General features: G+C 45.8%; 1 protein-coding gene across 1 annotated transcript in view; it reads right to left on the bottom strand.

The window, feature by feature from the left end:
• FER1L5 (fer-1 like family member 5) overlaps window positions 1-22,930 on the bottom strand; it is a 79,190-nt gene that overhangs the window by 29,119 nt on the left and 27,141 nt on the right. Inside the window, exons 17-29 of the mRNA XM_088670978.1 lie at window positions 22,254-22,431; window positions 19,615-19,739; window positions 17,714-17,814; window positions 16,703-16,892; window positions 15,406-15,561; window positions 12,961-13,092; window positions 12,057-12,220; window positions 10,645-10,759; window positions 8,855-8,957; window positions 8,578-8,741; window positions 5,150-5,323; window positions 2,221-2,281; window positions 987-1,168 (exon numbers count right to left, since the gene is read on the bottom strand). Coding sequence (XP_088527104.1) covers window positions 987-1,168; window positions 2,221-2,281; window positions 5,150-5,323; window positions 8,578-8,741; window positions 8,855-8,957; window positions 10,645-10,759; window positions 12,057-12,220; window positions 12,961-13,092; window positions 15,406-15,561; window positions 16,703-16,892; window positions 17,714-17,814; window positions 19,615-19,739; window positions 22,254-22,431 — 1,845 coding nt within the window. The remainder of the gene's footprint in view (window positions 1-986; window positions 1,169-2,220; window positions 2,282-5,149; window positions 5,324-8,577; window positions 8,742-8,854; window positions 8,958-10,644; window positions 10,760-12,056; window positions 12,221-12,960; window positions 13,093-15,405; window positions 15,562-16,702; window positions 16,893-17,713; window positions 17,815-19,614; window positions 19,740-22,253; window positions 22,432-22,930) is intronic.

Genomic DNA, 22,930 nt, shown 5'->3' with positions numbered 1-22,930 from the left:
CAAGTATTTTGATATGAGTAAACCGTGTCTTTTTCTTGTTTACTCAGTAGTCTGAGAGTGATTTCTTTGTTAAGAGGGAAAAATAAAACAGGCAGAAGGTAATCCAAATCTATTTAAAGCATCCTTGGAAATCATAGTTATTCTAGAAGGTTATGCTGACCTGTGGCCCCAGGAGGTGGACCAAGAATGAACGTGGCTCCTGGGCTGAAAAAACATTAGTCACCCCAGACTAAATAAAGTGTTTGTTGACATATGTTGCATGGAATTCACTGCCATGAGATGTGGTGTTTTGCCACATTTGCAATTTGACTAATTTATGGAGGAGGGGGTCTTATCAGGGACTATTATAAATGATAGCCAAATGGAACCTCCACATTCAGAGGTAGTCTACCTCTTAATATCAGATGCTGGGGTTAAACAAAAGAGGAGGGCTGTTGCTTTCCTGTCCTGCTTGTGGACTTCCTGAAGATAGATTAATTGGGAAACAGGATGCCTGAATAGGTGGGTCAGTTGCCCTTTTGCTTGCCACCTTTTTCTGTTGACTTCATGGGCCTAGGGTTGCCAGACTCAACAGAGGACAGGACTTCTGTGCCTTTAATTGCCCTGCTCTCTTTTGAGTCTGGAAACCTTAAAGAGAAACCAGCAGACCCTTTTCTTGGAAATTAAACAAAGGGTCTGCTGGTTTCTCTTTAAGGTTTCCAGACTCAAAAGAGAGCAGGGCAATTTAAGGCACAGAAGTCCTGTCCTCTATTGAGTCTGGCAACCCTACATGGGCCTGTGAAAAGAACCTCATGTCTATCTCAGGGTTAGATCATCTGCTTTGCATGCAGCAAGTTCCAGGTTCAATCCCTGGCATCTCCTGGGAAAGACTGTGTGGGAAATCCTGGAAAGCCGCTGCCAGTCAGCATATAGACAACATCGTGCTAGATGGGCCAATGGTCTGGCTCAGCGCCGTAGGGCAACTTCCTATGCTCCTATGCACATACACTTGCGTCCAAGTCAAAGACCTCCAAGGCCACCACAGGTGGCTCTTGCTCAGTTGCTCGAGGGTCTCCATAGATCAAGATGTTTTCAAAGATGAGGGTCTGGTCCCAGCAGGGGTGCAGCGTGCCAGAGATGGTCTGGGTATGTTGGCTCATGTGAAGGAAGGAAACATGGGCCAAAGGATCTAGCAGAGAGGAAATAACAGGAGATGGAGGAATTACAGATACAGACTCAAATATCACCTACATGTTTTCCAAGATAACACTACGCTACAAGCTTAAAATGGATGAATAGCCATTCACAACAAAATTAAAATAAAATAGAAAAAAATCCTTCGTGTGCATGCACACTACTTCAGATACACCTTCTTCAGATACCTCATACCAGTTACAAACTTAGTTGGTCTCTAAGGTGCTACTGGAAGGAATTTTTCTATTTTATTTTTGTTTTGACGGCAGACCAACATGGCTACCTACGGTACCTGTAACTAGCCATTCACTCCCCCCCGTTTCTTGGGAACTCTGGAAACTCTAGTTTTAAGGTGGGTGAGTCTAGGGATCTCCAACAGAGAATTCTCAACATTTGCACTTCCCACCCACCATTGGAGATTGGGCCAGCTGTACTGTGCTATAAGCATCAACCCTTTCCCCCCAGGCCACTTTCCTGCTCTAACACACACACACACACACACACACCGGCAAAAGCGGCTGTTAAAGCAAATGGGGAGGGAGAGGAGAGAGGAATGATATATACATAGCTGTACTTTTTCCTGTGGAGCTAAAAGCAACATTGGGGTGTGTGGGTGTGTGTGTGTGTGGTTAGATGGGGAAATGGCTTTTTAAAAACCCAGCACTGTTGCCCTGATCCAATTAGAGCATGATTTGAGGATAAGAAGATGAAGATGATAATGATGATGAAGAAGAAGAAGGCAGGAGATCAAATACTGGATCTCTTGCAACACAGCTTTTTTGGCCCTGACCTGAGCTCCAGAAAAATAATAATTACCTGTGGTCTGAAATGGGAGGGTACACACACCAAGATTCTGCGTAACATAGGCATTTGAGTGCCTCTGGAGAAATGGCCTCTTGTGAGGAAAGAGATGAGGACAGGGAAGAGTGAATGATAGAGGGCATGGGAGGGCAGAGGGCTTGGAATCATAGAATGGTAGAGTAGCAAGGGACCCCAGGGGTCATCTAGTCCAACCCCTGCAATGCAATTACTTTTCATTGCACCTACCTGCAGAACTCTTAGCACTAGTTCCAACTAGGTCTCTTGCTTGGTAGATGTAGCAGCGCAACTGGAAATAGACAGGATCTGAAAGGAGGAAGTCTTTTTTAAAAAAAGAACAGAAAAAAAGAACTGCACTTTCCTTCTAGTTTCCCTACAATATACCACCCAGACTTGCAAACAGGGATGTAGTAAGGCATCGTTTTTCCATTTTGCTCTGTATTCATCGCATGCAGCTCTTCCACCCAAAACTTCGCTGTCCATTGTGGTAAACTTATGTAATTGATTAAATAAATTGCACAAGTTATGTTGTCATTATGTTATTCCAGCCCATTTATTTCAATGCAAAGGAAATGCTTTGCAAATGGTGGTGTAGGTAGCACTGTTCCAGACATGGGATAAATTTGCAAACACCAGCAATTTCTGCTCCTGCTTCTGTTTTCGTCTGAATTCTCTGCAAACTCCCTACTTGCTCTGTTAGAGAGTCTCCTTGTCCACAATATCATTCCATCTAATAGCAAACTCAGGGGATGAGTTATGCCCCAGAATGCTTGGGAGAATCCCAAGGTTTATAGAAAAGAGTCTTTCAAAATACAACCACCGCCCTATGGAAGAGTATGCCTCAATACAGCTCAGTAAGTGCTGAGCATGCTCAGTGGCCATGGAATGCTGAGTGACCACTGAAAATGAAAAACAGAATGGGGAGAAAATATCCAAAAAGTGGCACAAACAAGGACACTCTAGGCATCAGCGTAAGTAGCACAATTTCAACAAAAAATTGGTTTAGCAACCTGGTTGCCTGCCCACAGACCTGATCTTGCATTTGCTATTGGCAGGAACAGAACAGCCAAGTGTCACAGCTGGAGGTGACCCAGCAGTTTGGCCAAGTCCTGGAGAAAGGGGAGAACATCTGGGAGGGGTAACAGCAGGGGCAGACTTGGGCCTTTCATATTTCAGCAGTGCCCTATGTGAGCCCAAAGTTCAGCACTGCCCTCCTCTAGCCCTCTGTTCTGCTCAATTCACTATGTTGTACTTGCGAGCCCTGTGTCACCCTCTAGGCTCAGAGCCTGGTGTGGTAGAACCAGATGCGCTGCTTTAAATCTGTCTCTGGGTAACAGTCCCCTGTCTTGGATACCCCTAAAGCCCAAGCCTGGCTCATCATTTAACAGTTCCTAAATTCATATTTTAATTTTTTAAACTTACTTTTATATTCCACCTTTCCTCCAAGGAGTTCAAGGTGGCATACATAGAAAACATGGCGCGTATTCTATAGATTTATGACTGCTCCATGTAAGCTTTGAATGCACTATTTGCCAAAGAATTAAGGATAATATTTGGGAAAATCTGGGAAAATTTCTGGAGTTCAGGAATCAATGTGGGGGCTACTAGTGGTTTCTTTTCTGTCACTTTTCTTTCCACTTGATTCTGTTTCTTGACCATTTGCATCTGTCATGGAATCTAATATTTACTTGTTATTTTATGTGCCTTCTTTTTCCATGTGCTCTCATTTGGACAAACTGTTGGAGAAAAGCAAAGCATTTCCTTCTCTTGAGTTTGTAATTAATGCATGAATTGCTTTAAACTACAAGAGGGCACTTTGTGTGTAGCTATTTAGCCAACAGTGTTTGTAAACCTCTATGTCTAATTTAACTCCAACCCTAAAAGATGTTTTTTCTTCTCTCCATAAAAGATGTCTGCTATTTCTCTCTTATGTCCACTCATCAGGTAAATAGTTCCTGCATGAATAAAGCCTTTGAACTCCAGAAACTGTAAGTCATTATTGCAACCTAATTCACCCAAGCTGCAAAGGCCTGTTAACACAGACTACTCACTCTTAAACATGCAGAAGATAAGTGGGGTGTTCTTCTTCAGGAGGGTTTGAGAAGGAGCCTTTTCTGGCTCTTTATCATCTTTCTTTTCTTCTTTCTTTCCTATCTCAATTTTCTTATTTTTCCATTGGCTTGCAATTTCCACACCCTGAAAAAAGATGACATAATAATTTTTTAAAATAAAAGAATGCCATAAGTGTACACTTTAAAAAACCCTACCACCCATACAAATCATGCAAATAAAGCACAGGAACACATTTTCTTTTATTTTGCATTTTTAATAGCCTTTTAGCTATTTTGCCAAATTATTCCAGTTTTGCTACTGGAATGGAGTGAGAGAGAGTGAGTGAGACACAGAGAGAGAGATAGAGAGAGAGAACCCTGAAACCCCACCCCCTGACGACGGGAAAACTTGTTTACCTTCTTCTCTTACTTCTGAAATTTCAACAGGGATCAAAATCTCTGGCTACCATTTTACATCATCTTTCACAATGCCCCAGAGACCTTGTGTCAATCTAGAATGTGGTGTGTGTGTGTGTGTGTGCTTGTTGAGAAATGGTGGCCACCACAAAAAAGCAATAGAAAAAATGCAATTTTTTTTTACAAGGGTAGAAAAAGAAGAAATTCAGAAACACTTCTAGACATTTCAGCTTAACACTGCTTGAGTCACACTGTGACTGATATCAAGACTTCTTCTCTGTTGAATTTTACTGAAATGAATGGAAGCTTATTCTGTCATGGATGCACTGAGGATAGAATTGGTGGATGCTGCTATTGAACCATTTCTGTCTCTCTCCAGCTGTCAAGATTAAATTTAGGCTCATCTGAGGAATTGGAACAAATGTCAATCCGTGGAAAACCCATTTGATGTTTGTTCCGATTCAGCTGTAAAATGGAGAAAGCATGTTTCCCTGGAGAAAGTGGTGGGACAAAAAAAAAAAAACCTGCTCAGACCTTTGCCTACCCATCATGAACCTGGGCCTAGAAATCACGTGGCTGAGCCCTCCGAAGGCCAAAATACTGGCTTCATGTCCTCTGAATGAATCACTTGCCAGCTGTGCCACAGCTGAGGGAGAAGGCACCCAACCACGGCACCTGCCTTTCCTTACCAGTGAACCCTCCAGGAGAAAAATGGAGGGCACACGGCTGGGCGATATTGGGACGAGCTTCCTGTGCCAGCATCGCCGGCGAAAGATGTCGCTGGGATGTCGCTGCAGGTGGAACCTCCAGCCATGGAGTGGAGCATATTCCCAAGTCTCTTCTTTCAGCTTTAATTCAGAGTGCTGCAGGAAACGGATAAAGAGGCTTGAAGTGAGCTGGAGAAAAGATAGTGATTAGGTCAAATCAAGGCCATTTGAGACCCCCTGGATGGGCTTGAAGGTTTTATGGGGGTTCACTTCAATGCTGGTCATTAACAGTAACAATGAAGATTGTGATTCGATTTGGGGCCCCAGTTTAGACAACCATGTGTGTTACTACAATTTTGACGTACACAACTACACAATGTTACATTGCATTTCATTGTCATTGCAATATATTTTGAGGTTTCATGTATGGTTTGTTTTTGTGGTTCTTAGTTGTTTTACTTTACATGGTTACTTCATATGTTGGGATTATTCTGGTTAGTGCTAGTATTAGTCATGTTTGGTTCTGAATGGGGAATTTCATATTGTGATTCTTATATTGGTTCTTTTTTGTTGGGCCAGATTTAGAAGTGCTTTCACAATCCTCCCAAAAAGAGAAATATTTTGGAGCACCTGCAGTTTTGCATCCTAAACTCTCCATTACAGTAATAAAAAGAGGGTTTGTTCCTGCTGACTTGATGCTACAGACGTTAATTAGTTGTGACCAGGCACCATTTTAAAATAATGAAATGAGAAGCTGTAACCGTGTATGTGCCTGTCCCCACTATAAAAACTCTCTTTAAATTAAGAAGAAAGGGTGCTGCACTACCCACCCTCAACTCCACTGAGCTCTGGCAGGGCCCATGTGGTGATGCTGGGCCTGTTTGCCACAGCCTGACCACCTGCCACTTGCTGGGTGGTCACTTGGGGGCCCTTGTCCTGGGGGGCCTTGGGATTTGCCCCCCAGGACCCATAGAAGAGCCCTGCTGGATCAGGCCCATGGCCCCTTGTCCTGTTCTCACAGTGACCATAGAGATGCCCCAGAGGGAAGCCCACAACCAGGCACTCTCCTTTCCTGCTGTTTCCAGCAACTCGTATTCCTTAGTCTTTAGCTGCAACACTGGACACTTTATTGCAGGGGTCCCCAGACTACGGCCCGTGGGCCAGATGCGGCCCAATTGGCCTCCCAATCCGGCCCGCGACGACCCCCGGCGGTGTGCTTCCAGATCTGAAAAAAATCGCCGAAAATCGTTTCTGCGCATGCATATGGGCCTCTCCCGACCCAGAAGAGGTCATTTCCGGTGCACTTCCGGGTCGGGGGAGGTGCACTTCCGGGTCGGGGGAGGCCCATACGCATGCGCACAAACAATTTTCGGCGATTTTTTCAGCCTGGAAGCGCGCCACCACGCCAGTAAATGGGTTTGCGCATGCGCACTGGCGCACACTCCCCCACCCTCCGGCCTGCCGCGTGATCGGCGCGGCGGCCACCAGCCCAAAGGCGGGTAAGTCTGGGGACCCCTGCTTTATTGCAACATTTAATACAACCTCGGGGGCTTCTAGCTCAACTACAAGCTCTCTAGAACAGGCTTCCTCAACCTTGGCTCTCCAGATGTTTTGAGACTACAATTCCCATCATACCTGACCACTGGTCCTGCTAGCTAGGGATCATGGGAGTTGTAGGCCAAAAACATCTGAAGGGCTGAGGTTGAGGAAGCCTGCTCTAGAACCAATATTTAGTGTCACTTCACCCATGCTGTAGAACACTTCCAGCGGAGATGTGACATGTGTTGGTATTTTGTTGTATTTTGGTTAAAAGAAAAAGAAAAATACAAGAAAACAATAACAAGGAGAATTCCCCGGATGCCTAGATCCAGGTATGTGGCAAGTGCTCTTTGGTGCGAATGCCCTAGCAGAGGTTTAAAATCACAAAATATGTAGCAAAGTAAAGTGTGGAAATATTAGGGAATATAAGGGAAGTGTTAGACTTTTAAAATATCCTCTTCTAGGTTGCTTCCAAAGTTCCCCTCTTCCCTTAGCCCAGAAAGAGACCACATGTTTGGTAAGTTAAAAATGGTTTACTTACAAACTCTTCAAAGGTCAGATTCATTTGGTTTCCCATACAGCAGCCAGAAAAGATAGGCAGTTTAACTTACGTTCCAAAACGGTAAATGTTTCTAAATTATTTGTATTGAAACACAAAGATAGCTTGCTAAGGCCACATGATCTAAGTTTGGAGCATCCAGCTTAGACCTCCTTACTGGTCGGTATCAGGAATGTGGGCCCCCTGAGCACGGAAGAGGTTAACTCTGTAGCTGAGAGCTGTCTGTCTGATTTCGGAGAGAGCAGCCCAGGGCCCCTCCTCATTTCCAGTGAAGGAGGGTTTAGGTCCCAGGAGGAGGAGTTGGATCCTGACCAAGACATTGCCAGGCAACCATCAAATAAGACTTCCTCTCAGGCTGGATCTTCAGAGGGGGATTGCATTCAACCCGAGAGTCCAAAAACTCGTAGGTTAGAAAAGCTTAGAGGATGAAGGAGGGGGAAGAGAAGGAAGGTGGTGTTTTGGTGTTCCTCCTGTTGGAGAGGGCGGCATGATGACTCGGACTGGAGCAACTAGCCTAATGAGAATATGGCTGTCTGCCCTGCTCTGAATGTGTTTCTTTCAGTAACAAACTGACAGGAGAGACTTCGCTGCTTTATCAGGCTGCTTGCCTGCAGAGACCATTATAGTAGGGTTAACATGGAGGAAGAAGAGTGATAACAAATAGTTTGGTAACCCTTCCTAGCAAGACAGCATGGTCTTAACCCCTTCATGCATCAAGCATGTTGGTTATATGAGACTGGGCAGCAAGCACCCTCCCTTTTTACTACGGTAGTAGGCACCTCTTGAATGCCTTTTTATGTCCCTTATCTCTGTGCCAGGAATTTTTATTATCAATTTGTATTCTATTTTATTGTACATATCGCTGTACATCGCTGTGTTATATAATATGAATTGGTGGTATATAAATACTTTTATCAATCAGTTAGTAAAAATATGACTGGATTTTCAGCAGGGACTGACTAGCACAGCCACACTGAGATATGCCAGTTCCTCTAAGTTGTTGGCTGAAGTGTGCACCTCTTGAACTGCGGCGGTCAGGGAATGTTTTACTTCCTGTGGAATGAGCTTCCTGTTTCCACTGCAAGCCTGGCTGACTCGAACTCTGTGTTTTGTGGGCAGTGTCTAAGCTGCAGTACCAGCCTGCCTCAGGGGTTCTGTCAGTTGACACCCCAATCCCTGTCCACCTAGTCTCCATAAAAGTCCTGGCCTCAGAGTTTGCTCTGCATTTATGGCTGACTTTTTATCCCTAACATTCTCTGCCAATGTGAGCAAGCCCTTGGGCACAACCGCTGTGAGCACCACTGCCAGTTACCAGCCGAAGGAAGGCGGCCATTTTTCCTTCTTGGTTCTCGCTGGCCAGGTTCCGGCAGCGTTTCCTGAGCCAGCGCCGCCGCCGGTGGGTGTGGTAGGTCTTCTCGGCTGCGTTCCAACAACAAGGGAACTCTGCAGGCGGGAGAGCAACGCCATACTCCCAACCTAAGGGAGGAAATGTATTCTCATGAGGCTCCAAGCAATGACCCCAGAAGATATACAGCCATTGTCCTCAGGAGTGGCTCCAGGGCCAAGACAAACACAAATGGAAAACTTGCCAGCATCGTCCACAGCTCGATTCTCCTCCACTTTCCAGTCTTCTACAAAGAGCCAGCCTTGGGGGCACAAAATCTCTTCCTTTGGAGGGGCAGGAGCACCACTCTAAAACAGAGAGGGCAGGGGGCAAAATGGGTGTCTAAGCAGCAATATTTAAAATGTGCAGGACATTGCAAATCTTGGGGGCTCAAGTGCAGGGGAGGGTTTTGAGGTACTATTGAACACCGGGGTTGCCAACCTTTTAAGGCTTGAGGGCATGTTAGAATATTAGAGTGAGTGCCATAGCACCCCTGCCCTCCCTGATCAGCTCTCTTCTCTCCCTTGGTCAGTCCCTCCCTCAAGAGACAGAGAGTCAGTGTACACCTGCATGCACACACTTCACTTCTCCAAGGGATCTGGGTAAAAGTTGGTTCAGGCAGAATTAATCTGAGACTTTAAAAGCACATATAGCTGAAAGAGAAACTTCCTAAGCATTTTTCAAGGGAGGAAAAGGGGACCATCTTCTCCATCTAATGGCTAAAGGGGCAGTGGGGGGGGGACTCGGAGGCTTTGGGGCACCAGGGGAAGACCACATGGGTGCCATCACATTCCTGGGCACCACACTGTTGGTCGCTGAGTCTTTTTTCAGATTATTGACCCCCCAGCCTCAGGAGGATATCAAAAGTAGGAGTGATGGGTGGGTGGATGTTCCTGTGGTATAGCGGTATCCTGCTCAGTAGCGTGGCAAGACTCACCCGGGGGGTAGGACAAGGTGAGGTTCATGCTGGACACAAGGCAGGGTTCCAGCTGTGCTCTGGGAAACACAAAGCTCTAGCAAGGGACAACCTGAGCCCATTTGTAGAGGCAGCAGCAGGTGTAGCCTAACTGCTAGCACCACCTGTGCCGCAAGAGGCTGCCCTACGTAAAGGGGCCCACCTGTCCCTCGTAATTGTAGGAACGTTTATAATACACTTTAGTTTAGTTGCAGAGTCAAAATGGCTTGCTGACTTGTTACGAGTCTTTCTTAGTTGCAAATCCCTTTTATCCCTCTTAAAAACAATACACATGAATCTGTGTTATACATAGCTGTCAAGTTTTCCCTTTTCTCGCGAGGAAGCCTATTCAGCATAAGGGAATTTCCCTTAAAAAAAGGGAGAACTTGACAGCTATGGTGTTATAATAAAACAAACTACGTAGTTTACTGTCAGATTCCTACTTAGGTTACAAAATAAACTATATGTTATATATTAGTGAGTCTTAACAACTCCTTCATAGCATCTATCAGCAGCTTGACTGTTCAAGGGTCCAAACAGACTGACAGAGAGATGAGCATTGACTTTCCTACAGTCATCTCCTCCTGCGAAGGAGCCAAGGAGGACCCAGTCTTCTAAGGTCTTATACAGTACAAGGAAGTCCTTGGAGTTGGAAGATGGCAGAGACATATCCTTGGGCTTGGGGTGGCACTGGCAGCAATGGTTCTGGAGCTGGCCCTGTATGCCCTTCTCCCTCAAGTGCAGCCCTCCTGTCCATCACCCAACAAGGTGGAATCAGACTCCTGGTCCTTGACAAGAAGGATCCCAGGAATGGAGTGCTATGGTGTGTCTGCCTTGCAGTTTCATGGGATGTTCTGTGGGGGGTGGGGGGGGTTTCCACCCGTTTTGGATATGGGAGGTCCTGACAGGGGTAGAATCTATGGGGAGAGCATCTTCCAAAGGTAAGTTTGAAAACCACTGGCATCTCTCAAGGATGTCCAAGCCTCAGAGGGTCTGTCCTCAGTCCCAGGCTGAAGCTGTCTGCCTCTCCCCTCACTCACGGCATTGCTATAAGGGACTGGGGCCGGTCTCCATCGACGCCCAGGTTGCCGGATCTGGTTCTCATACACTTCCTCTAGCACTTCGGTGTGGTTTGTCTCTTTGTCCAGCAGGAGCCTGGTCAGATGCAGAAGGGAGAAAAGTCCGGTATGCTTTTGGTATGGTGTGGTTTATTTATATACTGTTTAGTGACCCAAAGGCCCCAACCTGGTGAACCACATGAAGACATTGCAAAAGGAATAAACAATGTTTATATCTATGTAATCTGTGCAGACACATTCTATTTTAGAATCAATGGCGACCGAGTGCTTTCCCCCAGTATGTAGTCCATGCGTCACTGAGATCTGTTGCATATTCTTTGCCCTTGAAAAGTGATCCTTGAGAAACTGGTTTCATTCTGAAAATGAAAGCTAATTGCAGACTGATTCTCCTTTGCCCTGCAGTGTGCCTATTTGAAAACAGAAGTCGGTGGTCCTGGCACTGGGGTGGGTGCACCCACACCTACCCAAATAACATTATTATCATTGCTTTTATTAAATTTCTATACTGTCTTTCATCTGAAGATCACGGAACAGTTTACAATCATACATTTCTCTGGAGAGACGGCCAGAACCATGTTTTGGAGCATGTTTGATTTCTGTTTGAATTCAGGATTGGGCCTATGGGAGAAGAAAGACCCTTTGGGGTGGCAATGCTCTAAACCCCTCCACGGTAGGCTCAGGTTGTATAAATAAAGTGTAAATAAAGATCGCGAAGTCACCACAGCCTCTGCTGTGCCTCTTTCCAATAGGAAACATGAACCCTGGGGAAGCTCCTGGAACCCCTGGATTCTCACGCTGCTGTGGAGATTGGGGTGGTGCATAACCATATAAAAACAGAAAAATACATACCATAATAACAAACAAAATCAATAACCTCCCCTCACGGTCAGTTACTGCTTTTTTTATTAAGCATTGTGGATGGGTGTCCACCAATGATTATTTATCAAATGTTTCCTGCCCTTCCTCAGTGGCCCAGTGTGGCAAACATCAAAATGTTAAAACACCTCAATTTAAAATAAAAACAAGAACACATTTAAAGCATTAAAAACAACTGGAAAACATTTAAAAGCAACTGCATACCCTCACAGTTGCTAATGTCAAGGTTGTCATGGCCCGTATCTATCAACCATCGAATGCCAGTGTTAACAGGAAGGTCTTTAAATTCCTCTTTTCAAGCACCCTGTTTTAATATTCTGTCCCCCACTCCCCCCATTTGATGGATTGTTGGTTACTGAGTCCCCCTGCTGTGTTATAGGCTGTCATTTGCACTTTATATTCTATTGAAAGCTATTTTGATGTTCTTTAAGAAAAGTGCGGCATTTAAAAAAGAAGAACCTTGTAAGTAACCTTGAAATTATTATGTGCCCACTCACCTTCTCTGGGGCTCCACGACCCACTCGCCATCCCACTGCCATCCCACAGGCAGTTGGAACTTTTCTTTGGGAAGGCTGACCTGCCCAGTGACATCTGAAAAGGCGGGGTGCTGCATCATGTCCCTGGTCCCCCATATTCCATGGGTCTTCTTTTGATTTTCATACTGCAAGCATGAGAGTTAGCACCATGGTTATTTTCATCCCCCTCAGGGCAGCATACATGGTGTATATCAGCACAGCCAATTAAATGGCCCAAGCATAGTCCAGAGAGAGAGGTCTGGAGGAAGGGGGCCACTGCTCATTTGCTTTGCATGGAGAAGGTCCCGGGTACGGCTGGGAAGGCCCCCAGTCTGAGACCATGGAAAGTCACTGCTACCTAGGGTAGGCACTGGCAGCCATGAGCTAGTTTGACAGCTTCCTACATTCTTAAAAACATATTGGTGAGCAAACTGAACAAAAATAGTCTATGAGAAAGGAGTCTAAGGAGAAAGGAACAGAGAGGTTATGCCTTTCTTAGTTCAGGCTTTGCACATATCATGGAGGCATTCAGCCAACCATACAGAGGAAAAATTCTCTCAGAATTACACAGCCAATCAAAGCACATGATGCCTCAATGATGCCATGCCACCCTCTTTGCTTATTAAGCAACACTTCCACCTGTTTCCCTCTTGGCTAGCTGACATTAACAAAATTAACCTTGAAATTATGAACGGAATGATCCTTACGACTGCATTTCCAACAGGGCCTCTCCCACTCCCATATGGCCCCCAGTATAAACCTGTGAGGAAAGGTTATGCTAAGAGATAGTAACACTCAGTAAGCATTGTGGCTCAGTGGGGAGGTGTCTTCTAGAATCAGGTTCAAACTGGACCCTTCCCATGCAGCTGCCTGGCTTGTGTCTCACCGTCTCAGCGTAGATAAGGATTTTCCCTTCACAACATTTCAAGAACTCTGCACTATCAGCCAGCTTTCCAAGCCACATTCGCACCCGCAGCACAGCAGGAATGGGAGCGTTCTCTCCTGTGTTTTGTGCACTCTGTGGGATAGAAAGGAAAAGAGTTATCCTTATGCATTCCTTCCACCGTCATCAGGACTGCAAGACATAACAGTGGACACAGTGGCTACAAAAAACAGACTAGTTTTAAGTCCCTATTGCTAAGAGATTTGCAAGACCTCAGCAGTGTGTTGAAGATTCAGAAATGGTCCGATGGTTCACTGAGCCCATCCCCAGCCTAAGCATCAAAAGTGCTGGCCATGGTCTTTCCAAAACACTTCGATCCCCCGCTGTCCTTATTTTCTGAGCCTTGAAGGGACATCAGAAGAACCCTGTTGGATCAGAGCAAAGGTCCATCTAGGCTGGAACCCAGTCAGGACGTTGGCCAGCTCTTCATGCATCAGCATTGATGGCCACATGCTTGAGGTGGTAGATGATTTTGTCTACCATAGCCAGCAATCTCTCCATGGATGCTGAGCTGGACAAGCATTTGGCAAGGCAGCTGTGGCAATGGCTTGCCTCTCCAAAAGGGCCTGGGAGAATGTGATGCCAATACCAAGATGAAGGTCTACCAGGCTTGCGTGTTGAGCACATTGAGCCATCCCATGGTGGCTAACCACATGCTGGCATCCATCTGTCTCAGGAGACAATGGAGGAGGGTGCCTTTGGGGGTGAAGTCAAGCCATTGCAGCGCCTGCTGTGGCTGTAGAGACTGATGCAAGAGACATGTTTTGTTGCAGCTGGGGCTGATGAAGGCACCCACTTGTGCAGCTGCAGCTGCAGCATGGTGTTTCTTCTCTCTGTGCTCCCCTTAGTGGTCATGTCTCCTCTGGTCACTGCTATGGATACATGACTTGACTGTTTGTCTCCAGGCACTGTGGTCATTGGCAAGGGATTCCTACATACAGTAGTAGGGTTGGTGTTGCCAGAATTTATGTCATTTTTGAAGATATCTTTGCAATGCAGAGTAGGCCTAACAACTGGCCTGGTGCAGGAAACCAGCTCCCTGTGGAGCACATCCTTGGGTATCTGGCCATATTCCATTCTGTGGACATGACCAAGCCACCGTAGACAATGCTGAGATGGTGCAAACATGCTGGAAATGTGGGCTTGGGAGAGCACACCTTTCTTTGGAATTCTTTTTGATACCCAAAATCCTCTTGGCACAGCACATGTGGAAGGCACTGAGGCATCGCTCCTGACAGTTGTAATTTGCCCACAACTAACTTCCATAGAGCAATGTGCTCAACATGCAAGCCTGGTAGACCTATATGTTGGTCTTTGTCAGGCTGGTGGCAAGGCTGAACTCCCTGCAGGCTTGGGTAAAATTGTTGAGTCTCTGTAGAGCTTCCTTGGAGTGTGCTGTCAAGGCCACATTGCCTGCAAAAAACATCTCTCGGATAAGGATCTGCCACTCTTCTTTGTATGGGTGGACATACCACCTTTAGTCGAGCTGAAGGCGTATGAGAGCAACGGGGAGGAGAATATGCCAAAGAGGGTTGGAGAGAGAACACTGCCCTGTTTCACACTCTTCTTTATAGGGAAGGCATCTGAGGATGAGCTGTCAGATTGGACAGCGCCACGCAGGTTCTCATGGAAGGACACAATCATCTTGTGGAGCCATGTGAAGAGTCCTTTTTGGCTGATGAAGTCAAAGGCCTTTGCATGCCTCTGGGAAACCCACAATGTAGGGGGCATAGAGGTACCAGCCAGATCTACTGCTGCTCCACATATATCGGTATTTGGTGATAGACTGCCTCTGGACATGGGGGTCCTGCAGTGTCCCTGTAGTATCACACTGTGAGGGGAAACCTTGCAACAGATCTGCCCCAATACCAGGAAGCAGCAGGAGTCAGGAAACCTTCAATAGTAGTACAGCACTGAGCTCACCCACATAACAGCTGCTCCTTGTCTCTCTCTCTCTCCCCCCCCCCCCGGTTCCTGTGACATAAGGGCAGTAATGTAAGGAGGAAAGAAAGCACAACAGGCAGGGCTAGAGGAGTGTCAGCAACTCCCTTGGGCAGACTCGGAGGGGAGGGCATGAGATGCCTCCTGGGTGACCCCAATAGCTTTAATTCCTATGGCTTTTGCTAAGAGAATTGGGAAACAAATGAGCCAAGCTAGATATATCTTTCTATTTGCTATTTTAATTCTATTTAAAGCATTTGTACTCTGCTTTTCAGAATAAAAAGACTCCTAGAATGGCCATTATAAGACCAGTAAAAACAAAACAATTCCAGCCTGCAAGCTTACAATCTAATAGACACAGCAGAAAAGAAAAAAAGGAAGAGGAGGGAAGAGGAAAACAAGCAAACAGAGACCCCATTTTCAGTGTCAAAAAGTAGTTCTTTTTACCTGCAGGAAGATGGTCTGGGTTTTGCCACACATCCTGCCCCTGGCATGGGGGCCAGCTTTGGAGAACATGATTGTATGAGACCTGACACGGGTGTGGGCCACCCGCTTGTCATCACACAGCATCCAGATCATGACATCTGGAATGCTGATCTGGGCCTAAGGGCAGCAAGAAGGACAGGGAGCCAGAGGTCACTAACTGTGGTTGCATTTGTACTTATAACACGTAGGGTATGTTCATATAAGCAGCCTAAAACACAGCACAGTTGTTTCCACCCTGCATCTTTTCAAGTCACATTTGCATGGTGTTGGTCACATCAGAGAGCATACCCTCCAACATTTCTCCAATGAAATATGGGCATCCTAAGGAAAAGTGGGAAGTTCCGGGATCAAATCAGAAACTGGGATGGCTTCTCTAAATCAGGGACGTCCCTGGAAAATAGGGGCACTTGGAGGGTCTGAGAGAGTGAATGGGGATGTTTTCACCCAACAAGCATGACCTTTTTGGCTCCTGCAACCCCCTTTCCCCCAAACTCCTATTCATGAATCTGTCATCTGCATATGTGCTCTTCTCTGTAGATGCACAATGACTGTCTCATATGTACACACCATTCTTAAATTTGAAGCGAATGCAGCTTAAGTTTGCTAGTTGGATAGAAGCTGGTTTGAGGGGGAAACACATGAGATAACAGCATTTATCAAGAAACTACAGGATGGCCATGGATTGTGGCCAACGTCATGCAACTGTGGCTTTAAAAACTCGCACTTGGAGTGCACTAGATGTGAAGAAGATGCTACAACTGTTCCGCTGGCTACCAGCTGGTTTCCAGGCACAATTTTCTATGTTATTACCAGTCCTTAAATTTATCTGTAAGCCACCTTGAGTCCAATGAAGGAAAAAGTTGAAGTATAAATAAATATATCAACAACAACATTTTATACCACATTCTGTGTTTTTCCCCCCTCTTCTTCTTCTGTTATGTTGCTTTTGTAGCACTATAGTGCAGGAGTGCCCCTGTGGCCAGCAATAATGCAGAAACACTGGGGAAGCATCACATAATAAGCAATCAACTGGAATGATGTGTGAATGTTCCAGTATAAATCTACCACTAATGCACTATTATGGCATCCATTACATGATGTGCAATAAACACACAACACCCCAAGCCTTCCTTCTCCTTTTAAGGCTCAGGGCAGAGCAGCTTTGTCCAAGGAACATGGGGGACTAATATCCCAGAAGCATTTGAGAAAAGCAGTCCTTGAGCTTCCATTCCTTACAAGAGTTGTCCCCAGGAGGTACCTCGGAAGTGACTGAAGCGATCCTGTTCAGCCAAATCTCTGCTTTGGCAATCAGTTTCTGCAGGGGCGTCTTCCAGCTTGTTTTCTCTGCAGCCTTGCTGGTTTTCAGGAGGAGTTGGGTGCGCAGCTTCCTCAGCTGAAGATCCAGCATGGTAGGGACTGTTGGGGGTTCCCAGGTAGGAAGAGGTCTCCTGAGCATGGAGGAGGCGGGAAAAGTTCAGTGCTCCCCGCGGGAAAAGAGGTGGGCAAAAGGTTGGAGTGGCAGAAGGCATCCATTGCAACTCTGGCTCTGGGTGCAGAGCTGAAGGGAAGGTAAAGAATGGACACTACAGTAGTGGCCAAAATTGTGGAAACCTTTAGGAAAAGTTATATATAAAATGCCCTTTATCATGGTTTTCTGTGTATAACGTCTTTTATTTTGGCTATAACTTTTGATAGGATAAAAGTAATGCAACACAGCAGAATATAATGCAACAAATTAACTTTCTAATGATATATAAATTCATGGCATTATTCTAAAAAAGGCTGATGGTATGAATCATCATACCTCAGAAATACATTTTGTCCAAAAAGGTCCCACAGTTTTGATCACTAGTGCATCTTTCTCCTGAGTACTGGCAGGCTCCAGGTTTTGAGGGGACATTCCCACCAGCTACTCACTGCAAGCTAGGAGGTGATGGCAGTGGGGATATTCAGAGAAGCCTGGATCCAGGGGAGCAGCTGAGTGACTCACTTTAAACATTGGGGAATTTAAATGCATCCACTGAAGTAATAGGAGATTCAAGTTTTTGGAAGTAGTTGCAAAGACCAACAGCTCCAAGGACACGGAGGTCGGAGCATGCTTTTGGGATGTGTAGTGCCACTTTAAAGTCTCACACTCTCTATGAAAGCCTGGTTTGGGGAGGGGACGCCTTCTGCCTGGGTGTATGCCCTCCCTTGCACACCAGGAACACACCAGCTCTGCGGCCCCCTCCCCTGCCAGAACTTCCATGGCCTTCTTCCCATTGCTCACTTGCAGTCTTCCACCAGTTCTTTCTGGAGCGTTTTCCAAGCAGTACCCACAACTGGGTCTTTGGGAGTGCTGATGGCTTTAAGAGTGTCCAGGTTCTTCTTCTGTTAGGGAAGGAAGCACATGGTGATAGCTGGGCAGCCCATAAGCCAAAACCAACGGCATATTATAGTATACAGTAGTTATATTCTATGTGTCTTCTACAATTAGGGTAATAGTAATAAAAATTATGAAAGCCATCTTGCTAGGTGAATATGGGCCCTGTGAAGAAGGGTAGAGATGAATTACAACAGGGTTGTCCAACTGGTTGACCATGATCAACAGGTCGATCCCCGGTTGATAGAAGTCAATTGCTGGCTCATTTTCCTCGCGGGCAGACGTATTTGCTGCTCCCCTAAAAATGCTCAACAACTTTGGGTTCCAAGTATTTGCTACCCCCCCAAAAACGGGCAGATCACTGCTAGTCCACCCCCCCCCCCCGGGAGTAGATCACAGAGCACAATGGCACCACTTCAAACAGTCATGGCTCCCCCCCCAAGAGTCCTGGGAGACAGAATTCAAAAGTGTTGAGAATTGTTCAGAGAGCACCCCCTTTCCCCCTAACAAAGCTACAATCCTCAAAATGGTATAACAATCAATCCCTTTTTGCATGAGACTCTGGGAAATGTAGTTTGGGTGGGACTGGGGGTATCCTATCAGTTCTCAGCACCCTTCACAAACGACAGCTTCTAGAATTCTTTGGGGAAAGTCATGAGCATTTAAAGTGGTATAATGGATCATTAAACATGTGGTGTGAATGTGGCCTAATTTAAGTTCCTTAATTCCAATGGGTCAACTCTGAGCAGAGCCTACTTGCATACAGCCCAGCAGTCATTGGCCTGTTTCAATGCTTTACCCTGGCTTTTCACACTGGAGGTGCATATTTTTTTAGAAACCACTATATCTCTGTGGTTTTAAGTTGTTTTAAACTTCTTTAACACCAAGCTATAATGTTTTAACCCACCCTGTGACCTTAGGGTGAAAGGGGGTAAATAATAGTTATAATGATGGTGATAATATGCTGGCCCAGAAGCCACACTATATCTGCTCTGCTTCTGCCTTACAAGATTGCCAGTTCTTCTTACTAGGTTATTGGCACCAGGATTTGACCACCTCAGGTCTGAATGCAGCCTGCCAGGTTGCTCTGTCCAGAACTCAGGAATCTCCTGCAGCTGAGCTCTGATAAGCACCCTATGAAACAACATTGGGACATCCACCCCCGGCATATGTACCCTCATCTGACAGGGCATGTGTAACCTGCGGCTTCTGCAGGGAAGCTGTCGCTGCTCTTTCCTCTTCAAGCCCCTTCTGGTTCTAGGAGACAGCGGGGGGTGTGTGTGTGGTGGTGGCAGGGATTGGACTGGCTCGCCCCTCGCCTGCACAGCCTCTTCCTTCGCCTCTGACACATCCGGCATGTCTTCCTCTGTCTCTGACCCTCCCCTCCCCTTCTGTCTCACAGGCAGTGAGCAATCCCATAAATTGCTGGCCCCCTCTTCTGGGTTAATTCCCTGGCCCCCTGCCTCCACCACAGACTGCTCAGAGCTCTTCCAGTCCCTGGCACAGGCACTTAGAGTAGAAGACCCTCAAAGTCACTCCCAACTCTATGTGTCTATGATGCATGGAGATAAAGGCAGACCAGAGGCATGATAGCTAAGGACATACCCTCCATGCTCAGAAGCACTATGATACTGGTATTGTGAGTGGTGGCTTCCATCATGCAAGGGGTATATAATTGGCAGCCGTAGGAAATGAGAAAATAACCTGGGATACATATCCCTCTTGCAGACAGGCCATTCCACCACCCCCTCTTAGGTGGTACATCCCAAACATGCCTGCTCCCTCCAATCAGTGGTTCCTGGACTTACCAGCCTGTCGTGAATGAATAGCATGGCATTCATACTGGTGATTCTGTAGCTAATGTTCTCCCAGAATGAGGTGATGGCAACCATGGGCTTTGTGTCATACCATGGCAAGTAGTAGTAGTGGTTACCTGGAAAGGAATTGCCTGGTTTTGCACCGGGTCTTGTCTTGTCATGAAGCTGCTTCATGAGCAGTCAGACTACTGGTCCATCTAGCCCAGTGTTGCCTACTCTGACTGGCAACAGCTCTCCAAACATGCAGACAGAGGCCCTTCCATGAAAACCTTTGTGGTGTAGCGGTCAGGCCAGTGCTCTGTTCAGCAACAAAGCTAACAATTACCCAAACAATTACCGCCCAGTCAGCCTGACATCAATACCAGGAAATATTCTAGAGCAGATCATTAAGCAAATGGTCTGTGAGCACCTAGAAAGGAACGCTGTGATCACTAAAAGTCAGCATGGGTTTCTGAAAAATAAGTCATGTCAGACTAATCTGATCTCATTTTTTGACAGAATTACAAGCCTGGTAGATGAAGGGAAGGCTGTGGATGTAGCCTATCTTGATTTCAGGAGGCCCTTGACAAGGTGCCCCATGATATTCTTGTAAAGAAGCTGGTAAAACGCGGGCTAGACAATGCTACCATTCAGTGGATTTGTAACTGGCAGACTGACTGAACCCAAAGGGTGCTCATCAATGGCTCCTCTTCATCCTGGAGAGAAGTGACTAGTGGGGTGCTTTATCAATCTTTATCATCTTTATCAATGACTTGGAGGGCATCCTGAGCAAGTTTGCAGATGACACCAAATTGGGAGGGGTGGCTAATACCCCAGAGGACAGGATCAAACTTCAAAATGACCTTAACAGATTAGACAACTGGGCCAAAGCAAACAAGATGAATTTTAACAAGGAGAAATGTAAGGAACTACACTTGGGCAAAAAAAAAGGAAAGGCACAAATACAGGATGGGTGAGACCTGGCTTGAGAGCAGTACATGTGAAAAGGATCTAGGAGTCTTGATAGACCACAGACTTGACATGAGTCAGCAGTGTGATGCAGCAGCTAAAAAAGCCAATGCAATTCTGGGCTGCATCAATAGGAGTATAGCATCTAGATCTAGGGAAGTAATAGTACCACTGTATTCTGTTCTGGTCAGACCTCACCTGGAGTACTGTGTCCAGTTCTGGGCACCACAGTTCAAGAAGGATACTGACAAGCTGGAACATGTCCAGAGGAGGGCAACCAAAATGGTCAAAGGCCTGGAAACAATGCCTTATGAGGAACGGCTTAGGGAGCTGGCTATATTTAGCCTGTAGAAGACAAGATTAAGGGGTGATATGATAGCTATGTTCAAATATATAAAAGGATTTCATATGGAAGAGGGTGAAAGGTTGTTTTCTGCTGCTCCAGAGAAGCGGACACGGAGCAATGGATTCAAGCCACAAGAAAGAAGATTCCACCTAAATATAATGAAGAACTTCCTGACAGTAAGAGCTGTTCGACAATGGAATTTGCTGCCAAGGAGTGTGGTGGAGTCTCCTTCTTTGGATGTCTTTAAGCGAAGGCTTGACAGCCATTTGTCAGGAATGCTTTGATGGTGTTTCCTGCTTGGCAGGGGGTTGGACTGGATGCCCCTTGTGGTCTCTTCCAACTCTATGATTCTAATTGGGAAGACAACAAAGAGTCTTGTGGTACCTTTTAAAGTGCTAACAAATTTATTATAAGCTTCCATGGGCTATGCAGATAATGGATGACTTATGCCATAATGAACTTGTTAACTCTTGATGGCACCAGAAGATTCCCCCCCCCAAGACACTAGCATGAGCACCGCTCTGCAACAAGTTTATTCAGTGAACGTCTGCCTCCAACCTTCCTCACAAGACTATTGTAGGGATACATGGAAGAAACCATGCCTGAGCCCTTTGGAAGAAGGGAGGGATTAAGATGCATGGACACATGACACTCATAGCATATGCTCTACCCACTGAGCTCCTGTACCTTCGACCTCCAAATAGTATTTCCCTTCACAGTGAATCCTTTCTTTTCCTGCCCACCCCCATTTGCCAGTTCATTTCCAGGCCCAGTTCAAGGTGATTATGTTAGTGTGCAAAGCTGTAAATGATTTAGGCCCCAAATTCCTGAAAGACTGCCTCCTTCGCTACAGATCCTCCCAGGTGTTAAGCTTAGCAGAGAGGGCACCTCATAGCTTTCACAGAATCATAGAGATGGAAGGAACCCTGAGGCTCTTCTAGTCCAACCCCTGCAGTGCAGGAATATGAAGTAGTCCCTTACAGGAGCCAAATCTGCAACCAAGCTTTCCAGCTGCCTCAGAAGTTTAGGGTAACTGGGTGTGATGGTCTAGGAGAGGGCAAGATCTGTGGTGGCCCCTAAGTTGTGGAATTTCCTACCCAGAAAGGTGTGTCTGACTTCTTCACTATGCAGCTTTTACTGAATGCTGAAGATGCACCTCTTTAACCTGATCTTTGGCACCTGAGATGTGTATTTTCAAGACACACCCTATTTTGGGGAATGTAACATGTTTCAACTGTTTTTAATTCTGAATTTTAAATTTCAAATTTTAAACAGATCCAGCCTGGGATCTGTTGGTGAAGGATAACTAATAAATTTCATCATCATCGTTCCTTACCATCATACACAGCATGGCTGTACTGAGTGGTTGAGGCAGAAGGTTTGCAAGTCCCATCAAATTTGTTGCCATAGTTCCCAATGCTGACCTCAAACTGGATCTGCTCCTTGATATCCGCCAACATAGTAGCTGAATAAAAGATGACACATAACCCATACCGGATTTGAGGCAAATAGCGCTGCAGAAACAAACAAACAAATCTGTGGAACTGGCACAGTAACAAATTAACCTCACACACTTTGGAACTCCTTGCGTATTGACATCAGACAGGCACCTTCAGTGCCTGTTAAAAACATTTTATGTTTAGACAAGCTTACTAAAATATGCAGTATGTTGAAATGTGTTTTAATCTGTTTTTACTTTATCTTGGAATTAATTATCCTTTGGATGTTTTTTTTACTAATAATTTTACTGTTTTATTCTTTTTGTAAAACAAAAAGACTATCTATTTACTTATTTATAATACTTACATATTGAGAAGTGATTAAAGTGTCTACAAAAGATCCTCTCCTCAAAATTTAAGCAGAAGAACCACCAACCTGTTCTTACAGTGGCCAATGAGAGGCCCCAGTGGAAGCGTGCCAGCAGAACCTGGGCACTCCAGTCTGGCACAGTTGGCATGGGAAACCCTCCAGGTCTTCTTGGCCTGCACCTCCCATCATCTTTGGCCATAGGCT

The sequence above is a fragment of the Zootoca vivipara genome, chromosome 6 (genome assembly GCF_965207765.1).
Source record: "Zootoca vivipara chromosome 6, rZooViv2.hap1.1, whole genome shotgun sequence".
Classification (NCBI taxonomy): domain Eukaryota; kingdom Metazoa; phylum Chordata; class Lepidosauria; order Squamata; family Lacertidae; genus Zootoca; species Zootoca vivipara.
The sequence above is the reverse complement of the archived record's forward strand: the minus strand, read 5'-3'. Positions and strand labels throughout refer to the sequence as shown.